The 23,904-nt window shown below is 44.4% G+C and overlaps 2 protein-coding genes and 1 non-coding gene across 11 annotated transcripts; 1 reads left to right on the forward strand and 2 right to left on the reverse strand.

Moving 5' to 3' along the window:
* Positions 1-13,425: 13,425 nt before the first annotated feature.
* On the reverse strand, positions 13,426-13,497 carry TRNAE-UUC (transfer RNA glutamic acid (anticodon UUC)). The gene has a single exon. It is a non-coding gene; the product is annotated as a tRNA-Glu (tRNA).
* A 628-nt stretch (positions 13,498-14,125) lies between these two features.
* Positions 14,126-18,693, reverse strand: VMA22 (vacuolar ATPase assembly factor VMA22). 7 transcript variants are annotated; one of them, XM_081583133.1, is made up of 6 exons: positions 18,620-18,693; positions 18,063-18,231; positions 17,880-17,983; positions 17,710-17,792; positions 16,967-17,098; positions 14,126-15,468 (listed from the first exon to the last, which is right to left on the reverse strand). In XM_081583133.1, the coding sequence occupies exons 2-6, from the start codon at positions 18,171-18,173 to the stop codon at positions 15,356-15,358; spliced, it is 543 nt and encodes a 180-aa protein (XP_081439259.1). In that variant the 5' UTR covers positions 18,174-18,231; positions 18,620-18,693; the 3' UTR covers positions 14,126-15,355. The 7 variants fall into 7 exon arrangements, with proteins under 7 accessions (XP_081439259.1, XP_081439255.1, XP_081439258.1 ...); XM_081583129.1 differs by having other exon boundaries at positions 16,967-17,113; XM_081583132.1 differs by having other exon boundaries at positions 18,063-18,349.
* A 179-nt stretch (positions 18,694-18,872) lies between these two features.
* IMP4 (IMP U3 small nucleolar ribonucleoprotein 4) lies at positions 18,873-23,364 on the forward strand. Of its 3 annotated transcripts, none has more exons than XM_081583124.1 (9): positions 18,873-18,955; positions 19,101-19,209; positions 21,049-21,132; positions 21,830-21,939; positions 22,016-22,148; positions 22,234-22,388; positions 22,472-22,566; positions 22,685-22,758; positions 22,840-23,364. In XM_081583124.1, exons 1-9 carry the CDS (start codon positions 18,953-18,955, stop codon positions 22,950-22,952), a joined length of 876 nt encoding a protein of 291 aa, XP_081439250.1. In that variant the 5' UTR covers positions 18,873-18,952; the 3' UTR covers positions 22,953-23,364. The 3 variants fall into 3 exon arrangements, with proteins under 3 accessions (XP_081439250.1, XP_081439251.1, XP_081439252.1); XM_081583125.1 differs by having other exon boundaries at positions 22,019-22,148; XM_081583126.1 differs by having other exon boundaries at positions 21,049-21,126.
* Positions 23,365-23,904: the final 540 nt, after the last annotated feature.

Below are 23,904 nucleotides of genomic sequence, written 5' to 3' on the forward strand. Positions count from 1 at the left end.
CCCACCATCTATCTATCATCTATTTCTCTTTTCTATCTGGTTTCTAGTTGTCCGCTTGTCCATCTATATCATTGTCTGCCTTTACACTATTTGTATATCTAACTATCTGTATGTTTTTCAATGATCTTTCTGTTCATTTGTCTATTTTAAACCTATTTTTTTATTCATAGGTTCATCTACCATTCTTTTTTTTTAAACAGCTGTTAGTAAAATATAAGTCATCTACATATACTTCACCCACTTAAATGATATGATTCATGGGTATTTTAATGTACTCACAGTGTTGGGCATCCTCACCATAAACAATTTTAGAAAAGTTAAATTTCTAGAAGAAATTCTAGATCTCTCATCTATTATCTCCCAATCTCCCATTCCCTCCAACTTTAGGTAGCCACCAATCTACATTTTTGTCTTTATAGATTTGCTTATTCTGGACACTTCACGTAACTGTGTTCATGCCTTGATGATTGACTTTTTTCACTTGACAAAATGTTTTCAAGGTTTATCCACATAGCATGTATCAACTATCAATACTTAATTTGTGTTTTTCCCAAATCATTTTATGATGCCATTTTTTATATATCCAGTTGTTGATTAATAGAGTTATTTCTGCTTACTGGCTATTATGAATAATCTTGCTATGCACAATTGGGTACAAGTTTTTGTGTTGATATATGCTTTTATTTCTCTGGGCATACACCTAGGAGGGCTTCCCAGGTGGTGCTAATGGTAAAGAACCATCTGCAGTGATTTTGGAGCTTTCTTCCAAGGAGCAAGCATCTTTTAATTTCATGGCTGCAGTTACCTTCCACAGTGATTTTGGAGCCCAAACAAAGAAAAATCTGTCATTGCTTCCACTTTTCCTCCTTCTATTTGTTATGAAGTGATGAGACCTCAGATATGCAGATGACACCACCCTTATGGCAGAAAGTGAAGAGGAACTAAAAAGCCTCTTGAAAGTGAAAGAGGAGAGTGGAAAAGTTGGGTTAAAGCTCAACATTCAGAAAACTAAGATCATGACACCTGGTCCCATCACTTCATGGCAAATAGATGGGGAAACAGTGGAAAAAGTGGCTGACTTTATTTTTGGGGGCTCCAAAATCACTGCAGATGGTGATTGCAGCCATGAAATTAAAAGATGCTTACTCCTTGGAAGGAAAGTTATGACTAACCTAGACAGCATATTAAAAAGCAGAGACATTCCTTTGCCAACAAAAGTCCATCTAGCCAAGGCTTTGGTTTTTCCAGTAGTCATGTATGGATGTGAGAGTTAGACTGTGAAGAAAGCTGAGCGCTGAAGAATTAATGCCTTTGAACTGTGGTGTTGGAGAAGACTCTTGAGAGTCCCTTGGACTGCAAGGAGAAACAACCAGTCCATCCTAAAGGAGATCAGTCCTGAGTGTTCATTGGAAGGACTGATGTTGAAGCTGAAACTCCAATACTTTGGCCACCTGATGCGAAGAGCTGACTCATTGGGAAAGACCCTGATGCTGGGAAGGATTGGGGTCAGGAGGAGAAGGGGACAACAGAGGATGAGATGGCTGGATAGCATCACCGACTCGATGCACATGAGTTTGGGTAAACTCTGGGAGTTGGTGATGGACAGGGAGGCCTGGCGTGCTGTAGTTCATGGGTCACAAAGAGTTGGACATGCCTGAGTGACTGAACTGAGCTGAACTGAACTGATGAGACCAAATGCCATGATCTTAGTTTTTTGAATGTTGAGTTTTAAACCAGCTTTTCACTCTCCTCTTTCACCCTCATCAAGAGGCTTTTTAGTTCCTCTTTGCTTTCTGCCACTAAAGTGGTAATAGCCACATATCTGAGGTTGTTGATATTTCTGCTGGCAATCTTGATTCCAGCTTGTAGTTTATCCAGCCAAGCATTTCACAAGATGTACTCTTCATATTAGTTAAATAAGCAATGTAACAATATACAGCCTTGATATACTCCTTTCCCAGTCTTAAACCTGTTTGTTGTTCCATGTCCGGTTCTAACTGTTGCTTCTTGACCCCCATACAGGTTTCTCAGGAGACAGGTAAGGTGGTCTGGTATTCCCATCTCTTTAAGAATTTTCTACAGTTTGTTGTGATCCACAGAGTCAACGGCTTTAGCATAGTCAATGAAGCATAAGTAGATGTTTTTCTGGAATTCTCTTGCTTTTTCTATGATCCAACAGATGTTAGCAATTTGATCTCTGGTTCCTCTGCCTTTTCTCAATCTAGCTTGTACATCTAGAAGTTATAGATTCACATACTGTTGAAGCCTAGCTTGAAGGATTTTGAGCATTACCTTGCCAGCATGTGAAATGAATGCTATTGTGTGGTAGTTTGAACATTCTTTGGCATTGCCCTTCTTTAGGAATGTAATGCAAACTGACCTTTTCCAGTCCTGTGGCCACTGCTGAGTTTTCCAAATTTGTTGGCATATTGAGTGCAGCACTTTCACAGCATCATCTTTTTGATTTGAAATAGCTCAGCTGGAGTTCCATCACCTCCACTAGTTTTGCTTTTAGTAATGCTTCCTAAGGCCCACTTGACTTCACACTCCAGGATGTCTGGCTCTAGGTGAGTGAACACACCATCGTGGTTATCTGGGTCATTAAGTAAGACCTTTTTTGTATAATTCTTCTGTGTATTCTTCCTACCTCTTCTTGATCTCTTCTACTTTGCCATACAGCAAGGCATGCATACCTGTGTTTAAAACATGTATGGTTTCCCAGGTAGCACTAGTGGTAAAGAACCTGCCTGCTAATGCAGGAGACATAAGAGATGAGGGTTTGATCCCTGGCTTGGGATGATCCCCTGGAGGAGAGCAAGGAAACCCATTCCAGTATTCTCGCCTGGAGAATCCCATGGACAGAGGACCCTAGCAGGCTACAGTCCACAGGGTCGGTCACACAGAGCTGGACACAACTGAAGTGACTGAGCACTTATAGGTAGAAAGTGAAAGATAGAAAAAGATATTCCTTGCAAACAGTAATAAAAAGAGAGCAGAAGTGGCTATCTAATATCAGACAAAATATACTTTAAATAAAAAAACTGTTTTAAGAGACAAAGAAGAACATTAATTATTGATAAAAGCATCAAATCACCAAGAAGATAATAACAATTATAAATATATGTGCACCAAACCTCAGCACTCCTAAATATGTGAAGCAAACATTAACAGAATTGAAATGAGAAATAGTTCTACAGCAGTAGTTGGATACTGCAATACTCTGCTTTCAATAATGGTTAGAACATATAGACAGAAGATAAATAGAGAAATAGAGGATTTCAGCAATGCTATACTAATTATGCCTAACAGATATATATATAGAACTCTCTGCCTAAGAAAAGCAGAATGCACATTCTTCTCAGGACACATAAAACACTCTCTAGCATAGACCATATATTAGGATACACAATAAGTTTTAAAATTTATAAAGATTGAAACCATACAAAGTATACTTTCTGATTGCAATGGAATGAAACTAGAAACCAAGAGTAAAGGAAACCTAAAAATTTCACAATATGTGGAAGTTGAACAACATACTCTTAAACAACCCAAGTCAAAGAAAACATCACAAGGGAAATTAGGAAATATCTTGAGACAAAATAAAACAATAACACAGCATACAGTACCTTATGAAGAGCCTTTCTTGGTGGTCCAGTGGCTAAGACTCTGCACTCCCAATGCAGGGGATCCAGGTTCAATCCCTTTTCAGGGAACCTGATCCTACATGCCACAACTAAGAGATCACATATCTCAACTAAAAGATACTGCATGCTGCAACAAAGACTGAAGATTCTGAGTGCAGCAACCAAGATCCAGTGTGGCCAAATAAATAAATTAAAAAAAAACTTATTGAATGCAGCAGAAGCAGTGATAACTGGTAAATTCATAGCTATAAATGCTTACATTAAAAAAGAGGGTTGATCTCAAATCAATAACTTAACTTCACATCTCAAGAAACTAGAAAAAGGAAGAACAAAAAACTAAACTCAAAGATAGTAGAGGGAAGGAAATTAAAAAAAAATAGTTCAGAGATATAGAAAATAGGAAAATGATGGAGAAATCAATAAAATCATAAGTCAGGTCTTTGAACAAAACAACAAAGGCGATAAAACTAGATTAAGAAGAAAAGAGAAGAACCAGGTAAGAAAAACAAAAAATTCAAATAAGTAAGAGTGAGATGATTAATAGAATTTTACAGAAATAGAAAGGATTATTAGAGAGTACCATGGACAAGTGTATGCCAAAAATTGAATAACTTAGATGAAATGGACAAACTCCTAGAAAAACAATCTACCAAGACTGAATTATGAAGAAATAGAAAATCTGAAAGGACCTATTATTAGCAAGGAGATTGAAATGGTAACCAAAAACTTCTCAACAAAGAATGTATTTTTCCACAATTTAACAAGAAAGTCACCAAAAACTCTCAGCAAAGGAAAGCCCTGGACCAGATAACCTCACTGGCAGAATTCTACCAAACATTTAAAGAATAAACAACAATCCTTCTCAAACTCTTTTAAAAATTGAAGAGGAGGGGACATTTCTAAACTCATTCTGAAGCCAGTAACAGAAAAGAGCAAAATCTGACTCCATGATATAGATCTGTTTCTTTTACTCTAACCTTTGCTTTTTTTTGTTGTTTGCTTCTGTTATTATAATCACTAAAAGGATGCTGTCTATAGCTGCAAGTGTACACAATGGCCTGCCTGTGGAACCTGCCCTTTTGCCTGAATGTTAAACTAATATACCTTTGTTCAGCTGCAAGAGAGATATTGTGTCCCTGCCTACCTGTGAATGGCTACAGAAAAGAAGTTAACACATCCCCTCCTTGATGTTGGCCAAGCCAAGAGATATTCTGTAAGACTAATGGCCTTTTTCTTGGGCTCTAAAATCATTGCATATGATGACTGCTGCCTTGAAATTAAAAGACACTTGCTCCTTGGAAGAAAAGCTATGACCAACCTGGACAGTGTATTAAAAAGCAGAGACATTACTTTGCCAACAAAAATCCATATAGTCAAAGATGGTTTTTCCAGTAGTCATGTATGGATGTGAGAGCTGGACCATAAAGAAGGCTGAGCACCAAAGAATTGGTGCTTTTGAACCATGGCATTGGAGAAGACTCTTGAGAGTCCTTTGGACCACAAGGAGATCCAACCAGTCAATCCAAAAAGAAAATCAATTCTGAATATTCATTGGAAGGACTTATGCTGAAGTTGAAGCTCCAATACTTTGGCCACCTGATGCGAACAGCCGACTCATTGGAAAAGACCCTGATGCTGGGAAAGATTGAAGGCAGGAGGCGAAGAGGACGACAGAGGACAAGATGTCTGAATGGCATTACTGACTCAATGGACATGAATTTGAGCAAGCTCTGGGAGGTGGTAAAGGACAGGGAAGCCTGGAGTTCTGCAGTCCATGGGGTTGCAAAGCGTCAGACACACTGAGCGACTGAACAGCCACAAATGGGCTTCTTACTTTACTTCTTCACCTCTCCCTTTCTGTTCTGTAAAAGAAACTAGCATCCAGACCCCGAGAAGATGGTAATCTAGGACACTGAGAGTCACAGTCATGTCCAACTCTTTATGACCCCATAACTGGAGTGGGTAGAATTTCCCTTCTTCAGGGGATCTTCCAACCCAGGGATGGAACCCAGATCTTCTGAATTGCAGGCAGATTCCTTACCATCTGAGCTACAAGGGAAGCCCAAGAATATTGGAGTAGGTGGCCTATCCCTTCTCCAGGGGATCTTCTCGACCCAGGAATCGAATCGGGATCTCCTGATTGCTGGCAGATTCTTTACCAGTTGTGCTATCAGGGAAGCCCTAGTCCACTGTCTTCTCAGACGCCTGGCTTTCCAAATAAAGTTGCCATTCCTTGCCTCAGCACCTCATCTCCCAATTACTGGCCTGTTGTATGAATGGACGGAAGCTGGATTCAGTAATACTAGCAATTTCTTTTATACTATCACTGGACAAAGAAACTGTAAGAAAAGAAAACTACTGACCAATATTCTATAAAGAATATTGATGTAAAAACCCTCCACAAAATATGTTGGAGGATTTCATTAAGATGATATCATTCACTGCTGGGTGACCTATGAGCTAGACCCAGGTAATGAGGCTCCTCACCCGTTCATATTCACTTGCCTCCCCCATCCTAGAAGCTGTCCCAAGGATACGGATTTCTAATAATAAAGTGTTGTTGAGACCATCTGGATGGCATATGTCTGATGGAACTCGGGTAAGACTTCTATGTAAGTTTTTAAGATTCTAGTGGGTGAATATGGAGGTCTACTTGTGGCCATCTAAGACAAAACTTGTATGCAAGTTCCCTTGTTTATTAAACCTGCCACCTACCAATTTAGAGTATCTGCTCTTTCTTTAATCTTTCCCTAGCTTCTGCATATGGGGGCCCATTTTAGATTTTACCCAGGAAACTCCTGAGGGTGTGATCCAACTACTGGTGAGCCAGCCAGCTGACCGAAGAAATGGGCTGTCAACTGAAAAACGCATGCGACTTAAAAGTTGAGATTTAGGCTTATTTGGTGGGAATCATGAGGAGTTCAAGCCCAGGAGACAGCATCTCCGGTGACCCTGAGAGAACTGTTTCTGAGGAGATGGGGAGAGGAGCCAGGCTATTGCAGCAAGAGGCAGGTAATCTGAATTTCAAGAGATTACTGTTAATTAAGGAAAATCAGATCTCTCAAATTAAGGGATTTTGTGCTCTTCTATGTATGGGCAGGGCAGAAATAGAGATGCAGAGGTAGAGAACAAACATGTGGACATGGGGGGAGGGGTGGGATGAATTGTAAGATGAGGTTCCTAGTGGGAACCTGTTCCATAGCATAGGGCGCTCGGTTTGGTACTCTATGGTGACCTGGAGGGGTGGGAAGGGGATAGGGATGATGGGAGGGAGGACCAAGAGGGAGGGGATACATTGATATGTATACATATAGTGATTCACTTTATTGTACAGCAGAAACTAACACAACATCGTAAAGCAACTATACTATACCTTTCCAGAAAGATAAGTCCATTTTTATTTCCTCTCAAATTTTTTTTTTCTCTTTTTGGCCACACCACAGGGCATGAGGGATGAACCCTTGCCCCCTGTAGTGGAAGGACTGAGTCTTAACCACTGGACTGCCAGGAATCCCTAGACCCAGTCTTTTACTGAGCCTGTGCCCCTGGGTCAAGACCCTCACAAGTTCTTCTGAGCTTTTTTCCTCATTTCATGTGACACAGGATGGCTAGAGTGGGCTGGAGTTGGTTATTTCCCTTCCTCCAGGTTGGGTAGGCTCTGGTAAAAGTTTTCCTGAGAATAGAATTTTGTTAAGGAGAACTGGGTGCTCTGGTACATTTCAAAGTGGTTTCTATCTTCCTCCTCTTGCCAGAAGCACCTGGGGATTTTTCTCCAGTCTTGACTCTGAGCAGCTAGTAGGGCTGCTGGAGGTAAAACCCACAAGAGGGTGAGGATAAACAAGACTTTAAGTTTTTCTACCAGTTGCTGACTGTAGTCGGAGAAGGCAGTGGCACCCCACTCCAGTACTCTTGCCTGGAAAATCCCATGGACAGAGGAGCCTGGGAGGCTGCAGTCCATGGGGCCGCAAAGAGTCGGACACGACTGAATGACTTCATTTTCACTTTTCACTTTCATGCATTGGAGAAGGAAATGGCAACCCATTCCAGTGCTCTTGCCTGGAGAATCCCAGGGATGGGCTACAGTCCATGGGGTCGCAAAGAATCGGACACGACTGAAGCTACTTAGCTGACTGTAGCAGCAGCTTCTGAGCCTGGGTAGGTATATGATTCTGTATTCACTCTTCTCTACAGTTTTCAAGGCAGCAGTTTGCCTTGTGACCTCAATTTTCTCATGATCTGAGAAGAGCTGCTAAACCATAGTTTATTCAGCTTTTTCCTTATTGTGAGGTCAGAAATGACATCCAAGCTCTTTTCATGTCACATCAGAGACCATTGTATCCTATTTTAACTTCTACACTGAAAAAATTAATATGATTATAGAGATAATTTCTCCCTCACCCACCCAAAAGTGTGACTGAATAAACAAGTGTGGTAGTACACTCCTGGAGACAGGACCTCAGGCTGCACAAAACTTTTCCAGATTAACTGATCAATTCAAAGTAAAGAAATGGAACTGAAGAAGGCACTTACTGACTCATGTTTGTGTATTTGACTCTCCTCTCGATGGAAAGTGTGCACAGGTTGGGGGTAGATAGTGGGGTGGTGGAGTAGGGGCATGGGTGACAAGCCTGGATTGTTCCCCTGAAAAACCAGTGAAGAGTTGTTGCTGAGCCATGAAAGACACCGGGATTCTTGTCTCCAGAGGAGAGAAATTCAATCCGGGGCCAGAGATGAGGCTTAATCACTCAGAGCTTTTGTGTAATAAAGTTTTATAAAAGTATAAAAGAGATAGAGAAAGTTTCTGACATAGACATCAGAAGGAGACAGAAAGAGTGCCCCCTGCTAGTCTTTAGCCGGATGTTATATAGCTACCAGCAGGCTGCTAGTTAGAGAAAGGGAATGTCTCAAAAGTTAGAGACTGGCACCAGGCCCTTCACCCACAACATGCATTCTGAGATAATAGTGGCAAAAGGTGAGTCATCCTGGGCCATAAAACAATTGACATGAATCTTGAAGAAAAGCAGGTTTCCAAGTAAATATATAGTTTCATTAACATAGATTTAGTTCACTGATTCCTAAAATGTCGATGTTCACTCTTGCCATCTCCTGTTTGACCACTTCCAATTCATGGACCTAACATTTCAGGTTCCTATGCAATATTGTTCTTTACAGCGTTGGACTTTACTTCTATCATGAGTCACACCCACAACTGGGTGTTGTTTTTGCTTTGGCTCCATCTCTTCATTCTTTCTGGAGTTATTTCTCCACTGATCTCCAGTAGCATATTGGGCACCTACCAACCTGGGGAGTTCATCTTTCAGTGTCCTATCTTTTTACCTTTTCATACTGTTCATGGGGTTCTCAAGGCAAGAATACTGAAGTGATTTACCATTCCCTTCTCCAATGGACCACATTTTGTCAGAACTCTCCATCATGACCCATCCATCTTGGGTGGCCCTACATGGCATGGCTCATAGTTTCATTGAGTTAGACAAGACTATGGTCCATATGATCAGTTTGATTAGTTTTCTGTGATTGTGGTTTTCATTCTGTTGGCCCTCTGATGGATAAGAATCTTATGCAAGCTTTCTGATGGGAGAGACTGGCTGAGGGAGAAACTGGGCCTTGTTCTGATGGGCAGGGCCATGCTCAGTAAATCTTTAATCCAATTTTCTGTTGGTGGGTAGGGCTGTGTTTCCTCCCTGTTGCTTGATCTGAGGCCAAACTATGGTGGAGGTAATGAATCTAATGGCGACCTCCTTTAAAATGTCCCGTGCATGCACTGCTGAAATGAGTGCCCCTGTGGCAGGCCACTGCTGACCCAAACCTCCACAGGAGATGCTCAAATACAGTTCTGGCTCAGTTTCTGTGAAGTCTCTGGGTTCTGGTGCACACAAGGTTTGTTTGAGCCCTCCGAGTGTCAAACAAACTAAAGTGGACTGGAATGGGTGAATTTAACTCAGATGACCATTTTATCTACTACTGTGGGCAAGAATCCCTTAGAAGAAATGGAATAGCCACCACAGTTAACAAAAGAGTCTGAAATGCAGTACATGGATGCAATCTCAAAAACAACAGAATGATCTCTCTTCATTTCCAAGGCAAACCATTCAATAACACGGCAATCCAAGTCTATGCCTCAAGCAGTAATGCTGAACAAGCTGAAATTGAGAGGTTTTATGAAGACCTACAAGACCTTCTAGAACTAACACCCAAAAGAGATATCCTTTTCATTATAGGGGACTGGAATGAAAAAGTAGGAAGGCAAGAGATACCTGGAGTAATAGGCAAATTTGGCCTTGGAGGACAAAATGAAGCAGGGAAATGGCTAACAGAGTTTTTCCAGGTGAACGCACTGGTCATAGCAAACACCCTCTTCCAACAACACAAGAGAAGACCCTACATCTGGACATCACCAGAAGGTCAATACCGAAATCAGATTGATCATATTCTTTGTAGCCAAAGTTGGAGCTCTATACAGTCAGCAAAAACAAGACCAGGGGTTTACTGTGGCTCAGATCATGAACTCCTTATTGACAAATTCAGACTTAAATTGAAGAGAGTAGGGAAAACCACTAGACCATTCAGGTATGATTTAAAGCAAACCCCTTATGATTATACAGGAAAAGTGAAGTCTCTCAGTCGTGTCCGATTCTTTGCAACCCCATGGACTGTATCCTACCAGGCTCCTCTGTCCATGGAATATTCCAGGCAAGAGTACTGGATGGCTTGCCATTTCCTTCTCCAGGGGATCTTCCTGACCCAGGGATTGAATCTGGGCCCCCCGCATTGCAGGCAGATGCTTTACCATCTGAGCCATCCATAACTAGAATGATTATACAGTGGAAGTGACAAATAAATTCAAGGGATTAGATCTGATAGAGTGCCTGAAGAACTATGGGTGGAGGTTTGGGACATTGTACAGGAGGCAGTGATCAAGACCATCCCCAAGAAAAAGAAATGCAAAAAGGAAAAATGGTTATCTGAGGAGTCCTTACAAATAGCTGAGAAAAGAAGAGAAGCAAAAGGCAAAGGAGAAAAGGAAAGATATACCCATTTGAATGCAGAGTTCCAAAGAATAGCATGGAGAGATACGAAAGCCTTCCTCAGTAATCAATGCAAACAAATAGAGGAAAACAATAGAATGGGAAAGACTAGAGATCGCTTCAAGAAAATTAGAGATACCAAGGGAACATTTCATGCAAAGACGGGCACAATTAAGGACAGAAATGGTATGGACCTAATAGAAGCAGAAGATATTAATAGAGGTGGCAAGAATACACAGAAGAACTATACAACAAAGATCTTAACGACCCAGATAACCACGATGGTATGATTACTCACCTATGCCCAGACATCCTGGATTGTGAAGTCAAGTGGGCCTTAGGAAGCATTACCACGAACAAACCTAGTGGAGGTGATGGAATTCTAGCTGAGCTGTTACAAATACTAAAAGATGATGCTGTGAAAGTGCTGCACTCAATATGCCAGCAAATTTGGAAAACCCAGCAGTGGCCATAGGATTGGAAAAGGTCAGTTTTCATTCCAATCGCAAAGAAAGGCAATGACAAAGAATGTGCAAACTACTGCACAAGAGCACTCATCTTATACGCTAGCAAAGTAATGCTGAAAATTTTCCAAGTGAGGCTTCAACAGTATGTGAACTGAGAACTTCCAGATGTTCAAGCTAAATTTAGAAAAGGAAGAGAAACCAGAGATCAAATTGCCAACATCCATTGGGTCATGGAAAAAGCATGAGAGTTCCAGAAAAACATCTACTTCTGCTTTATTGACTATGCCAAAGCCTTTGACTGTTTGGATCACAATAAACTATGGAAAATTCTTAAAGAGATGGGAATACCAGACCACCTGACCTGCCTCCTGAGAAAACTGTATGCAGGTCAAGAAGCAACAGTTAGAACTGGACATAGGACAACAGACTGGTTCCAAATCGGGAAAGGAGTATGTCAAGGCTGTGTATTGTCACCCTGCTTATTTAACTTATATGCAGAGTACATAATGTGAAATGCTGGGCTGGATGAAACACAAGCTGGAATCAAGATTGCTGGGAGAAATATCAATAACTTCAGATATGCAGATGACACCACCCTTATGGCAGAAAGTGAAGAGGAACTAAAGAACCTCTTGATGAAGGTGAAAATGGAGAGTAAAAAGTTGGCTTAAAACTCAACATTCAGAAAACAAAGATCATGGCATCTGGTCCCTTCACTTCATGGCAAATAGATAGGGAAATAATGGAAACAGTGAGAGACTTTATTTGGGGGGGGGCTCCAAAATCATTGTAGATGGTGACTGCAGCCATGAAATTAAAAGACACTTGCTCCCTGGAAGAAAAGTTATGACCAACCTAGACAGCATATTAAAAAGCAGAGACATTATTTGCCAACTAGTCAAAGCTATGGTTTTTCCAGTAGTCATGTATGGATGTGAGAGTTGGACTATAAAGAAAGCTGAGCGCCGAAGAATTGATGCTTTGGAACTGTGGTGTTGGAGAAGACTCTTGAGAGTCCCTTGGACTGCAAGGAGATCCAACCAGTCCATCCTAAAGGAAATCAGTCCTGGGTGTTCATTGGAAGGACTGATGCTGAAGCTTAAACTCCAATAGTTTTGCGACTTGGTTCGAAGAACTGACTCATTGGAAAAGAGCCTGATGCTGGGAAAGAGTGAAGGCGGCAGGAAAAGGGGACAATAGAAGATGAGATGGTTGGATGGCATCAGGGACTCAGTGGACATGAATTTGAGTAAGCTCCGGAAGCTGGTGATGGACAGGGAAGCCTGGAGTGCTGCAATCCATGGGGTTGCAAAGAGTCCGACACGACTGAGTGACTGAACTAAACTGAACATAGATTAGAAGAACAATGTATGAGTAAAACATACTGGTTTGTTCAGCCCTTATCGGTTCTGACTCTTAAGCGTAACTACGTAAAGATAGTCTAGGGTAAAGAAATACATAGTTCATTAACGTAGCTTAAGAAAAACATTTCCATAAGAAAAACGCATTGGTTAGCTCAAGGTTTGAGAAAAGTTAAATTCAGGTGGAGCCAGGTGTCATCATGGCAACACCGAATTTTAAGAGAAACCTGCTTTTAAATTTGTATAGATAAGGGAAAAAATCTGACACTTGTAGTTTGCTCTCTCATGCTGCTTAAGAGAGAGAGAACAAACGTCTGACACTTGCAGTCTATTTCCTCCGTTTGGAGACTCCTAGCCTTCCTGCCTGTTACCAGGATCCCCAGCCACTGGATCACAGGAGGAACACAGCAGCCACAGGGCTAAGAAAGTTAAATTTGTCAGGGAACTCTCCCGTTCCTCCCCACACCCAGCCCACCGGCCCTCCGCGGACTCAGGTCAGCAGCAGCTCACCCTTGGGCTTGCCAGCAGTCTCTTGGGCCAATGTGCAGCGGTGGGGCTCCACCTTTCCCTGCCGCACAGCCCTTCAGGGAGGAGCTGGAGAGGAGGGGCGTCCTGCGCAGAGGAGGTTTAACATTTAAAAATTAAATATTTAATATGTAAATATTAATAATATTATTCACATCTGTAGTATATAAGGTACCTTATGTAACTCAGTGGTAGAGAACAACTAGCTAATAATGTGATGAAAATTGACAATGATTAAAACATTTAAGAATGGGCTCCGGAGCTTCCTGGGCTTGGTTTCGCTAGGACTAAATGGAAAGAAGCAGTTAATTTGGCTCGAGATGTACTAAAGGCAAAAAACTAAAACTTTGGCCGATAACTCTAAGTAAAAGAGACTCCTTCGTTCCCATACCGGGAGTCGAACCCGGGCCGCCTGGGTGAAAACCAGGAATCCTAACCGCTAGACCATATGGGAACCACTAGGGGCACTGGCCCTTTATTTGTGTATATATTATCTGCGTCAGCCTCTCGTCAGCACACCCACACGCCTACGCACTCCAGGCTTTGCGCGCGCCTGTAGCATTTCGACCTGTCTGCGGCTGCGCGAGCCCGGGTCTTCTGCCTACGCAGTGTTTGTCAGCACATCTGGGCGTCTCGTGAAGGGCGGCATTCTTACTCCGGAAAGCGTCCCCTAGAACCCCAGCGAGGGTGGGTGACGAGGTGCTTGTAACCCCCTTGGAGACTGGGCGCCCCCTAAGCCCAGTTTCAAACAGTAAAAGAGGGAGGGCTATTGCTTGACCTTCGATGTCAACTGACGTCTAAAACAAAAGACTTCTCTCCCCGTGGCCACCCCCCTCCCCGCGCACCGTCCTCAGGACCAGGTTCCCAGAGAAAATATTTTCCTAGAAAAAGCAAAACCAGGGTGTTCTCCTTTACTCATTTTGGCTTGAGAATCTCGGAAATGCAGCCTTTGTGTTGGGAGAGGGATGCCCTTTTTTCCTCCAGTCACATTGTTTCCTTTTGAGTGCTTCAATTAAGCTTTTCACAAAGGTAGGATGCCCCCTCTCCCAAATCCCCCAATCCAACCAGAAAATTTGCCCTACTGCGATTCAAGTATGTATTTATTAAACACTGTGGTACCTGTGTCTTAACTTATGTTAAGATCAATGAAAAAAATGGAAATGCCAAAATATGGTAGGGGTATACAACACTGGAATTAAAAGAAAACGGTGGCATTACAAATCAGCGCTAAGGATGGTCCACTGTATGTGAACTATGGTAGAAAAGAGGAAGTTGAGTGCAGGACTCACCCCATACTTCACTTGAATACAAAAGTTCTTGAGGAAAACACTGGAGAATTCCCTTATTATCCCATCAACTGCAATCCCAAAGCTAGAAATTATAAAATAGCTACCTGATAATTTCAACTGTTCTAAGAAACTTGATTTAAACACACAAGAGCTGAGAGAGCGTTCACCTTACTCATTAAGCTATTCAACTGTTCTGTGCAGTTTAATGTAATGTGTTTTATAATAAAAAGTTAAAAAACACCACCATAAGTAAAGTCAAAACACAAAAACTGGGAAAAAATACATCTCATATTATGAACGAAAAACTAACATCCCCCATAAGCTCTTAGAAACTGCTAAAAATATCAACAAGCCCATAGAAAAATGAAGCCAGGACACAGAGTTTCTGGCCCCTCAACAAATTAAAAGACTCACTCTTGAAAGGCAAAAGCGGTTTTTTAAAAACCTCAATGATCTCTTGAAGAGTTCCCTTGAAAATCTAGGTCAGATCCTTTTTACTTTCTGGCTTAAAACCTGCTAAGCATTCCCCATCTACTCAGGTATGTGTGTTTTTCTATCCATGCAGAATCATTCTGTCCTGATCTGTGTAGCTATGTGTTTTTTTTTCCCCTCCATCAAAGTCAGTTTTAAGGATCTAGAGAAACTGGAGCACCTAATTCTTGTCCTTCCCTGCCACTAGCTGTGTAGTATTTCATCCAGTAATGAAAAACCACAGCTAATTGATGAGTGAAGTTGTTATTGTTCAATGATATGAACTAACCTAATAGCTTTGTGACTGCTCCACATGGATGTGTCCTAGAACAATATAAGTTTACAAGTGGTTTCACAGTAGTAACTTTGAACATTATGCAGTTTGCCTCTTCAGACTTCCCCACCTAACAAAGTTGGAAACATGAAAACCAGAGAGGTATTAAGGAGCAGGAGTTAGTTGGGGTGGCGGGCAATCCGTGAAGGAGGAAGGCCTGATAAGGGAGCCACATCAAAGAACAGCTGTTCCCACTGCCTTGCTTCTGTGGTGACAGGTCAGGGAGCCCTGGGTTCTAGCTGCTTGAGTTTCTCCTGGAGTTCCTGGAGCTGGCTTCGACCCCAGTTGATGCGACTCTGAAGGCTGGCCATGTCTGCAGCCAGCTGCAGACCTAGAGGAAGAGAAGAGATTGTCACAGTGGTATCTATGGTGCCACATGACTCAAGGGGCTCTGGACACCCTCAGGCCACTCTGGCCTTCAAACTATTACTAAAACATTCCAGGTACAGCTGGCATTGACTCCTTGAGAACCTCACTGGAATCATACTCTCAAGTCCTTCTGGTCACTGCTAAAATGTCACCTCCTCCTCAGATTTCCTTGACCCTCTTATAGCACCCACCAGGAACTAAAAATTCACAGATCATAACATAGTCTCGTGTCCTTATGTCATTCCTTCTTTTCTCCATTATCACAGGCCCTCACTACTCTTGCCCTCCTTCTACTTGTTTTCTCTGCCCCCAAGAGTGGTCCACACTCTGGATCCACACCTATGTTGCTTCCAGCTCTCCTGGAACAGCTGCTGTGAAGTCCCCTGGGCCCTGCACACCACCCAGTCCACTGGTCAGTCCTGTCTTCTGCCGTACTGCCTGGTCACACTGATAACCTCCCTCCAGATCACACTTTACCCTCGTGATGTTGCTTCTGCCCCACTCCTTAGTCTTCTTGACTGGCCTCTTCTTTTTCCCCTTACTTCCTGTTCACATTCCTGGGACCTCTGCTGACCTCATCCCATTTCAACTTTAATGCTGTGGCTGTGTCAGCAACTTGGGAATTTAAAACCAGTGTTACGGAGGGAGCTCTCAAATCTCTCTCTCCAGTCCAGGGCTCTTCCAAACTCCAGATACATGTACCCAACCATCCACTCAAAATCTCCACCACACCAGGAACATACCCCATACCACTCCTGACTTCACCTCAGCTGCCATTCTGTGGCCCTCCCGCCTCACCTTTTCAGGCATTCTGCCTACAGACTGGGCTCATCCTTCACTGCTCTCCTTCCCTTACTCCTGAATTGATCTATCAGCAAATCCTGTGGTTTCTACTCAAAAAAACACAGTTTCCCCCACTTATCCTGTGTCCCACTGTCCACACCACTTCCACTCTTGCCCACTGGCCTCCTCTCTGCCATACCAGACACAACATCACCTCACAGATTTGCCCTGGCTGGTCCCTGGCACCTAGAACACTGTTACCCCAGATCACCAACAAAGGTCTTTCCTTCATCTCTTCAGAGGCCTTTCCAGGCTACCAAATATACAACAGCTCCCCTAGGCTATGCCATCCATTGCACTCTCTCTACCTTATTTGTTCATAGGAACTTTCATTGCCTGGTATTTTATTTAGGGCCTACTTATTTGTTTGCATGCATGTTGTTTTTCTGCACTCAATAAAGATCCCATGAGGGTGTTATACCTTTTGTTTCCTGCTGTATCCCCAGCACCTCCTATGAACCTGAACTCTGCCAACAGCCAATAAATGCTTTTTTTAAAAAACAGTAGCTGTGCAACAAGTCTGAAATGGAGAAAACCTGCAAAGCCTTTTGCAGACTAATCCCAAGCCTGGCATTAGCACTCCCTATAGATAGAAGGTTCCTTTCAGGGTCACTCACCCTCCTGGAAGCTGGCTTGAGCTTGTCGCAGACTGTGAGGAACCAGGATTCCAAACCATTTCAAAGGGTTCTGGGGAGCTGGGGAGGAGTCTGGCTCTGGGGTCCTTGGGAGACCCTTGCGCCTGCGCAGAGCTGAAGAAAGAAAGGCTGGGGTCTTGTTGTTAATACCGGGCCGTCTTCTCGGCAACAATGTTAAACTTGATCTAAGCTCAAGATCCCAGAAAATACCAACGGTTGGAAAATCCGTTTTATATTTCGGAAAACACCTTATTACAAAGAACCACCCTTCCCCCTGTGTCTGTCCACTCATTTTTACTGACTGTCATAAAACCAGCAAATGACCCCCCCCTTGTTTACCTGTGAAAAAGATACACAGACTTTTGCCATTTTGCCTGAACCTGCTGAAAGGCCAGACACACCCTTCAACTCCCCATTGTCTCATGAATGATTAACTGGGATTAGAAATTTGTCCCCCTGAAACTAGCTAGACACAGAAATAAACATCTTCTGTTCAGCTGAGACTTCCTCTGACTGCAAAACAATTCTAACGGTAAAGGACCTCACCCATAACTTTCTATTCCCCCTATAAATCTAAGGCAAAAAAACTGCTCTGCTGAGATATTCTGATCTTCAGAACTGGGGCACGCTCTATCGCAACAGCCTAAATAAAATCATCTCCTCATCTCCAGCACTTTGTCTTTTATATGGGAAAGAACCCTACGGGAAGAAGAGGGGGAGCTCACCTGCCTCGCGGGATCCCACCTCCTCTGGAGTCTGGGTGCCGGCTCTCACCATCCAGAACTTCTGGAGTCCGTCCTGAGCCTCGCTACAGAACGAGAAAGGAGATTGGACCTTTGGCTGCCCCGGGCCGGCCTCTGCCCGCCCACCCGCTGCAGCATGCAAGGCTCCTCACCAGGTGCAGACGCGGACCTGGGCCTCCATGTGGGAGGCATACTGCAGGGGCCCTACTGACTTGGCACCCATGGCATAGCGCGCTTTGGAGAGCGAGAGCCAGCCCTGGGAAGAGAGAAGAGAGAGGTGAAACAAAGTAACTTCTGTGCGCCGGCCAGCCCGCCCTCCTGCCCTAAGTTCCCACCTCCTCCACCCGGGCGTTTAGCGCCTGCCGCTTCGCCTCCAGTTGCTCCAGGTCTCCGAGGAGCTGCAGGAGAAGAAAGTCCAGCTCGGCCCGCAGATCCCGAGAAGCCATCTGCTCCGCAGAGTCGAGAGCCGGCTCCAGACAGGTCGCCCAATCAGTGCCCGCCGTCCTAGCAGGACAGCCAATAGGCGTGTGAGGCCCGCCCCCTCGGGGGCGTTCCCAGTCGTGGGTGGCTTGTGGCTCCCTGCTTTGTGCTTTTCAGGATCAGCGCCCTCAGAGCTGCGACCCTGGAAGTGAGAACCTTCGTCAGGCAAGCATCCGAAGGGGACCAGCCACCCGGACAGTCGGCAAGAGCTGTGGGTATCTCCGAATCACTTCTGGAACCGGCTGCGATTTAAACGTAGGGTTGTCGGAGTGGCGGTGAAACGAGGCGTCCATTTTAAAGGAGGGGCGGCTTTAATTTCATAATGGGCAGGTAGGCGATCATCTGGTCAATCGCTGTACAGCTTTTACAGCTGCTGGAGCCTACAGTTATGATTATTTTAGGGGCTCCTCACCTTCAAATCGAATATTCGTCTCCTCGGGATAGGTAGTGAAGCCGCGGGCTGTCGCTTTTATTAACTGCCGTTCTAAGCCACTTGACAGTACTCCCCCCCCATCCTGCCCATTGGTTGCTTCAGTGAGCACGCGCTTCAGTCTGGCCAATCGCTTTGCGACTCCTACCCCCTGTTCGCCATTTTAACTTCGGGCATTGTCGGAATCCGCGGAATCTAGTGAGGTCTGGACCGACTTTTGGTTAAGGGCGGAAGCGAGGACGGCGGAAGCGAGGACTGAGTTGCGCAGGCGGTATCCAAAGATTCTCCTGGACCCGCGTGGAAGTTGCGCTCAGGATGGTAGGAGGGATGTTTTAAACTCCTGTTTTGGAGGTCGGGGGCTCGTGGAGGCTGGGGTTGTGGCCGGTGGGGTCGGGGCGTCTGTTTCTGGAGCGCGCTTTACTTGGCGAAAACGGGCCTTCTGAATGGGCCCGCTCTTTTCCAGCTGCGCCGCGAGGCCCGCCTGCGCCGCGAGTACCTGTACCGCAAGGCACGAGAGGAGGCTGAGCGAACGGCCCAGGAGAGGAAGGACAAGATTCGGCGCGCGCTTGAGGGTACGTGTGTCCCCCGCTCTCCGATCTTTTCTAGAGACCTTAGTTTAAAAACCCAACGGGAAACAGGTCCCATGCTGTAAAACGCGTTTAATTTGCATTTACTCGTGTTAGTGTGGTGAGTATCTTTTCACGTATTTACTGGTCATTTCCCTTAACTGTTTGATCTTCCTCATGGTTTTCAGGTGTTCCTTTCAAGATGGTATGAATTACTTGTCATTCATGTTACAGTATCCAGGTTTTACAGCTTGCTTATTAATTTTATTTACAGTGTCTTTGTTGTTGTTTAGTCGCCTTAAGTTGCAGTGTCTAGGCCTTTCCAGATTTAAACATTTCACGTGGTCCTATACATATTTCCCCTGCGTCGTTTCTGTTGTTTACCTGTTTCCACTACAAGGTAACATCTGATTGTCTTTTACTGCTGTTACGAGTCCCTGTATTTGAAAACTGTTTATTCGTGTAGAACTTAATTTTATTTGCGTTGTAAATTAGGAATTTAACTTGGCAATATTTTGCCCACTTTTCCATTTGCCCTACTGTTAAAAGAGTCTGTCACACATGCCTGATTGGAAATGCTTTATGTATATGTATCTTGTTGGTTCTTGTGTTGGTGGAGCTCTGTTTCCTGATAGTACATCAACTCAGTACCTCCGTTTTAAATTCACTTTGATCGTCTTAGGTTTTAGACATGTAAAGTATTGTAGTATATGTATGTATATTTATGTCAAGCATAATGTAAAACAGAGCTTCTCAGCGCTAGTGGTAAAAGAATCTACCGTGCTGATGCAAGAGGTGTGGGTTTGATGCCGGAGTAGGAAATGGCAGCCCACTCCAGTATCTTTGCCTGGAAAATTCCAGGGGCAGAGGAACCTGGCGGACTACAGCCCATGGAGCCCATAGAGAGTCCATTGTGACTGAGCTCATAATGTAATGACCTATCTGCTCACGTTAAGAAATAAAAAATGATAAATATATTGAAGTTCAGAAATATTTCCCCCAACTTAGAGAACCACAGTATTGAATATTGATTCAATAAATAAAAATAAGCCATTTCCTTCCTCTTCTTTTTTGCCTATATCATGCTTGTTTGTAATATTAAATCATATTGGTTGATTTTAGGCAGTATTAGGTTTTGTGTATTCTTTTGCCACTTTATGTTTTTGTTTGGGATCCTTTCTAAGATCCATTGAGTGTAGGTGGGGCTCCTGCAGGTGAATATTCCACAGGGTCTTCATCCAATTCACTGTGGGGGGGTGGACAGCTTATTTTTAGTTTGGGTAAGTTTGGGTAAGCCCTGCTGCTATGAACATTGTCTTCAGTGTGCAAGAGTTTGTCCAGGGTATGTTACAGAGAAGTGGTGGGTTCAAGGACATGCTCCAAAGTGGGCATGGCCACACAGCCCAGCCCTTCTGCCAAATCTAGCTTTAGTTCACAGAGGGAACCTCTGACCCAGAGCATCACGATTAATGATTTTAACATCAGAGGGTTTGAGGGTTTCTGATCCACCTTCATATAGAATGAGTAGTTTCCATTTATTTTTCTTAACATTGTTAATTTTTTTCTCACTACAAAGGGAATGCATACTTGTGGTTAGATACTTTACAAACCTCTCAAGTCTTGACACTCAGGACCCATAGTAAATGAAATCACCTATAAACACTCTTAACAAGGTGGCATATAGCCAAAAATAAGTCTTTTCATTACCACCTCCACCTCTAATTACATATCAGCTCTCTGCTCAGAAAGGAGTAAAGGGGTGCTTTTCCATCAAGTTTGTACAGCATTGTAAAACCTGAAGGTTCTATGCGTGTCTCTCTCAACCTCTCTGTTTTTCCCCTGCAGAGAATCGCCTGATTCCTACTGAGTTACGCAGGGAAGCTCTGGCCTTACAAGGGTCCCTGGAGTTTGACGATGCCGGCGGTGAAGGTGACCTTCCCTGACTATGGGCCAGCTTCTCTTCGTGCACTTGAGCCCACTAACTTCCATGTCATTCCTGAGACACCTTGAAGAAAGGCTGTGAAGCTCCTGATCCTGAAACTGTCCTCCAGGCACCCTCATGGCTGTGCACAGAGGACACCTCAGGGGACCTCTCGCTGAGTGCTCCCAGTTCTGTTTACATGACACAGTATTACCGCACTTTGTACTTTGTTTTGTCTGTTAATTGGCCCTCTCACTAGGAATGTAGGTTCTGCTGGGACAGAACAGTTACCATTTTGTTCATTCCTGTGTCCTCAGCTACCAGGACTTCATTGGTATCCAGATGTTTGATTCATTGCATTAATATGAAAGGAATCCCAGCATAAATATTTGTTGTGAGGTAAAGGAGTCTGTTCCTCTTGGCCTTAACAGAATCTGGACTTGTGCTAACATGGTAGCTACCTGTTCCATGTGATTACTGGAGCTTAAATGAACTACAATTAAATATAAAGATTCAATTCCTCGATCACACTTGTGCTTATAGCCAGTTTGGCCAGGGGCCACCCTGTTGCCTAGAGCAGGTACAGAGTGTTTCCATCCTTGAAGGTCATGTCAGACAGTGTTGTTCTAGGTGGATTTGGCCACCGCAAGTTAGTGTTCACTTCCCTCGGCAATATTATGTTCTCGTGCCTTGTGCTCCTAACAGGTGTGACCAACCACATAGATGATGAGTATCGATGGGCAGGGGTTGAGGATCCCAAGATCATGATCACTACCTCCCGAGATCCCAGTTCCCGCCTTAAGATGTTCGCAAAGGTATGACGACAGGCGTGAGTGGGAGGCGTTCAGACACTCGGGGCCCTAGTCCTAACCAGAGGGAGTTCACATGCAGGAGCTGAAGCTGGTGTTCCCTGGTGCCCAGCGCATGAACCGTGGCCGGCATGAGGTAGGGGCTCTGGTGCGAGCCTGCAAAGCCAATGGGGTCACTGACCTGCTGGTTGTCCACGAGCATCGAGGCACACCTGGTAAGGCTGGTGGGAGGGAGCTTGGTGCTGCGACAGTGGCTGGCTAAGAGCAGAGGGTCTCTGACGGCTTGCGTGGCCCTGCCAGTGGGGCTCATTGTCAGCCACCTGCCCTTTGGCCCAACTGCGTACTTCACACTGTGCAACGTTGTCATGAGGCATGACATCCCTGACCTGGGCACTGCATCAGAGGCCAAACCTCACCTCATCATGCATGGTTTCTCCTCCCGCCTGGGTAAGCGGGTGAGTCTGAGGCCATGGGCTGAGGGCTGGGGGCTGTGGGGTGCCAGGCCAGGCATTTGAGGCTTTTCTTCCTGCTGCCCTAGGTCTCTGACATACTCCGCTACCTGTTTCCTGTGCCCAAAGATGACAGCCACCGGGTCATCACCTTCGCCAACCAAGACGACTACATCTCCTTCCGGTGGGTCTGCTGGCTGGGCTCAAGTGATGTCCTGACCTTTATATCCCTGTACTATTTGTTGTTTATCCTGGAGCTGCTCCCTGCCTCCCCTCAACCCTGCCCTGCCCCTTTGCCCCAGGCACCATGTATACAAGAAGACCAACCACCGCAATGTGGAGCTGACTGAGGTTGGGCCACGCTTTGAGCTGAAGTGTGAGTTTGGGGCTTTCTCCTACATCTGGTGGTGGGCAATGCAGGATATGTAGGTGACCATATCTCATTCTCTTCCCCCAGTGTACATGATCCGCCTGGGCACGCTGGAACAGGAGGCCACTGCAGACGTAGAGTGGCGCTGGCACCCCTACACCAACACTGCACACAAGAGAGTCTTCCTGAGTGCTGAGTGAGCCCACTCACCAGTCAGGATGTGGACCTGGACCTGGGAGGTGGGGAGAGATCAGATAAAGTCTAATTGCCATAGCACGCTGTTTACCTCTTAAGTGGTCAGGGCAGGTCTGTCAGGTTGAGTGTGAAAGATGTGGGGGTTTCCTCAGGTGCGGACCTGACAGCCCCGGGATGTTCTCAGGCCTGGTAGTGACATTGTGCGTAGAACAAGGAAGACCTGATGCAGTGATGAGCTCCTGGTCTTTTGGGAGGGTTTGGTGCTACCCTGGGAGATCTGGTGCTGCTGTTAGTGGCCTTGTACATTCATCATTTGGGAGTGGGAATAAAAATGTGAGCTGAAGTCTCACAGTGGAGATTGGCCCTGGGGACAAGCTTTTAGCCAGGGCAGGCAGAAAATAAACAAGATGCAAACCATTTATTCATTTCATTGTGGCCTCCTTTGAGTGTAATTCAAGTTCTTCAGAGAACCCAGTGCACTTGGGTTCACCAGCAGTGGGAAGCTTTATATGGCCATCTTTCCCTTTAAGGGTCTCTTTAGGATCTTTCTAGATTACCGAGGATATCTCTTTAAGTTATCCAGGATGTCTGGTATGTGAATTCACCACTTTTTGATGGGCACAAGCTCAACTTGTTTCCTGTTTTTACTACCACAAACATTGTTTCGGGAACACTGAACATAACATCTATGCATATTTATGCAAGTATATCTAATGAGTAAACTGCTGCAAGTGGAATTGTGTCTTGAAAATGTTTATAGATGCTGCTGAATTGTCCTCCAAAAGGCTGTCTCTTCAGCCACTGTCAGTAGATCTGTCAGTAGATCTGAGTGTTTCCTGTGTCCTTGTCAGCCCTGGGGACTGTCAGACTTGGCCAAGCTCTAGGTGCAAAATTGTTCCTCAATTGAATGTATTTTTCAAATTATAACAGATGTTAATGTTAGTTGCTCAGTTGTGT

This window comes from Giraffa tippelskirchi, chromosome 3, assembly GCF_054371585.1.
Source record: "Giraffa tippelskirchi isolate mGirTip1 chromosome 3, T2T-mGirTip1v1.2.pri, whole genome shotgun sequence".
Taxonomy (NCBI): Eukaryota; Metazoa; Chordata; class Mammalia; order Artiodactyla; family Giraffidae; genus Giraffa; species Giraffa tippelskirchi.

Coding starts and splice junctions, on each gene's coding strand:
- IMP4 (XM_081583124.1), top strand. Junction 19,210..21,048: donor GATTCGGCGCGCGCTTGAGG/GTACGTGTGTCC, acceptor TTTCCCCTGCAG/AGAATCGCCTGATTCCTACT. Junction 22,149..22,233: donor CGAGCATCGAGGCACACCTG/GTAAGGCTGGTG, acceptor TGGCCCTGCCAG/TGGGGCTCATTGTCAGCCAC.
- VMA22 (XM_081583129.1), bottom strand. CDS start 18,173: ATGGCTTCTCGGGATCTGCGGGCCGAGCTGGACTTTCTTCTCCTGCAG. Junction 17,984..18,062: donor TAAACGCCCGGGTGGAGGAG/GTGGGAACTTAG, acceptor CTCTCTTCCCAG/GGCTGGCTCTCGCTCTCCAA. Junction 15,469..16,966: donor TCAAGCCAGCTTCCAGGAGG/GTGAGTGACCCT, acceptor CTCTTCCTCTAG/GTCTGCAGCTGGCTGCAGAC.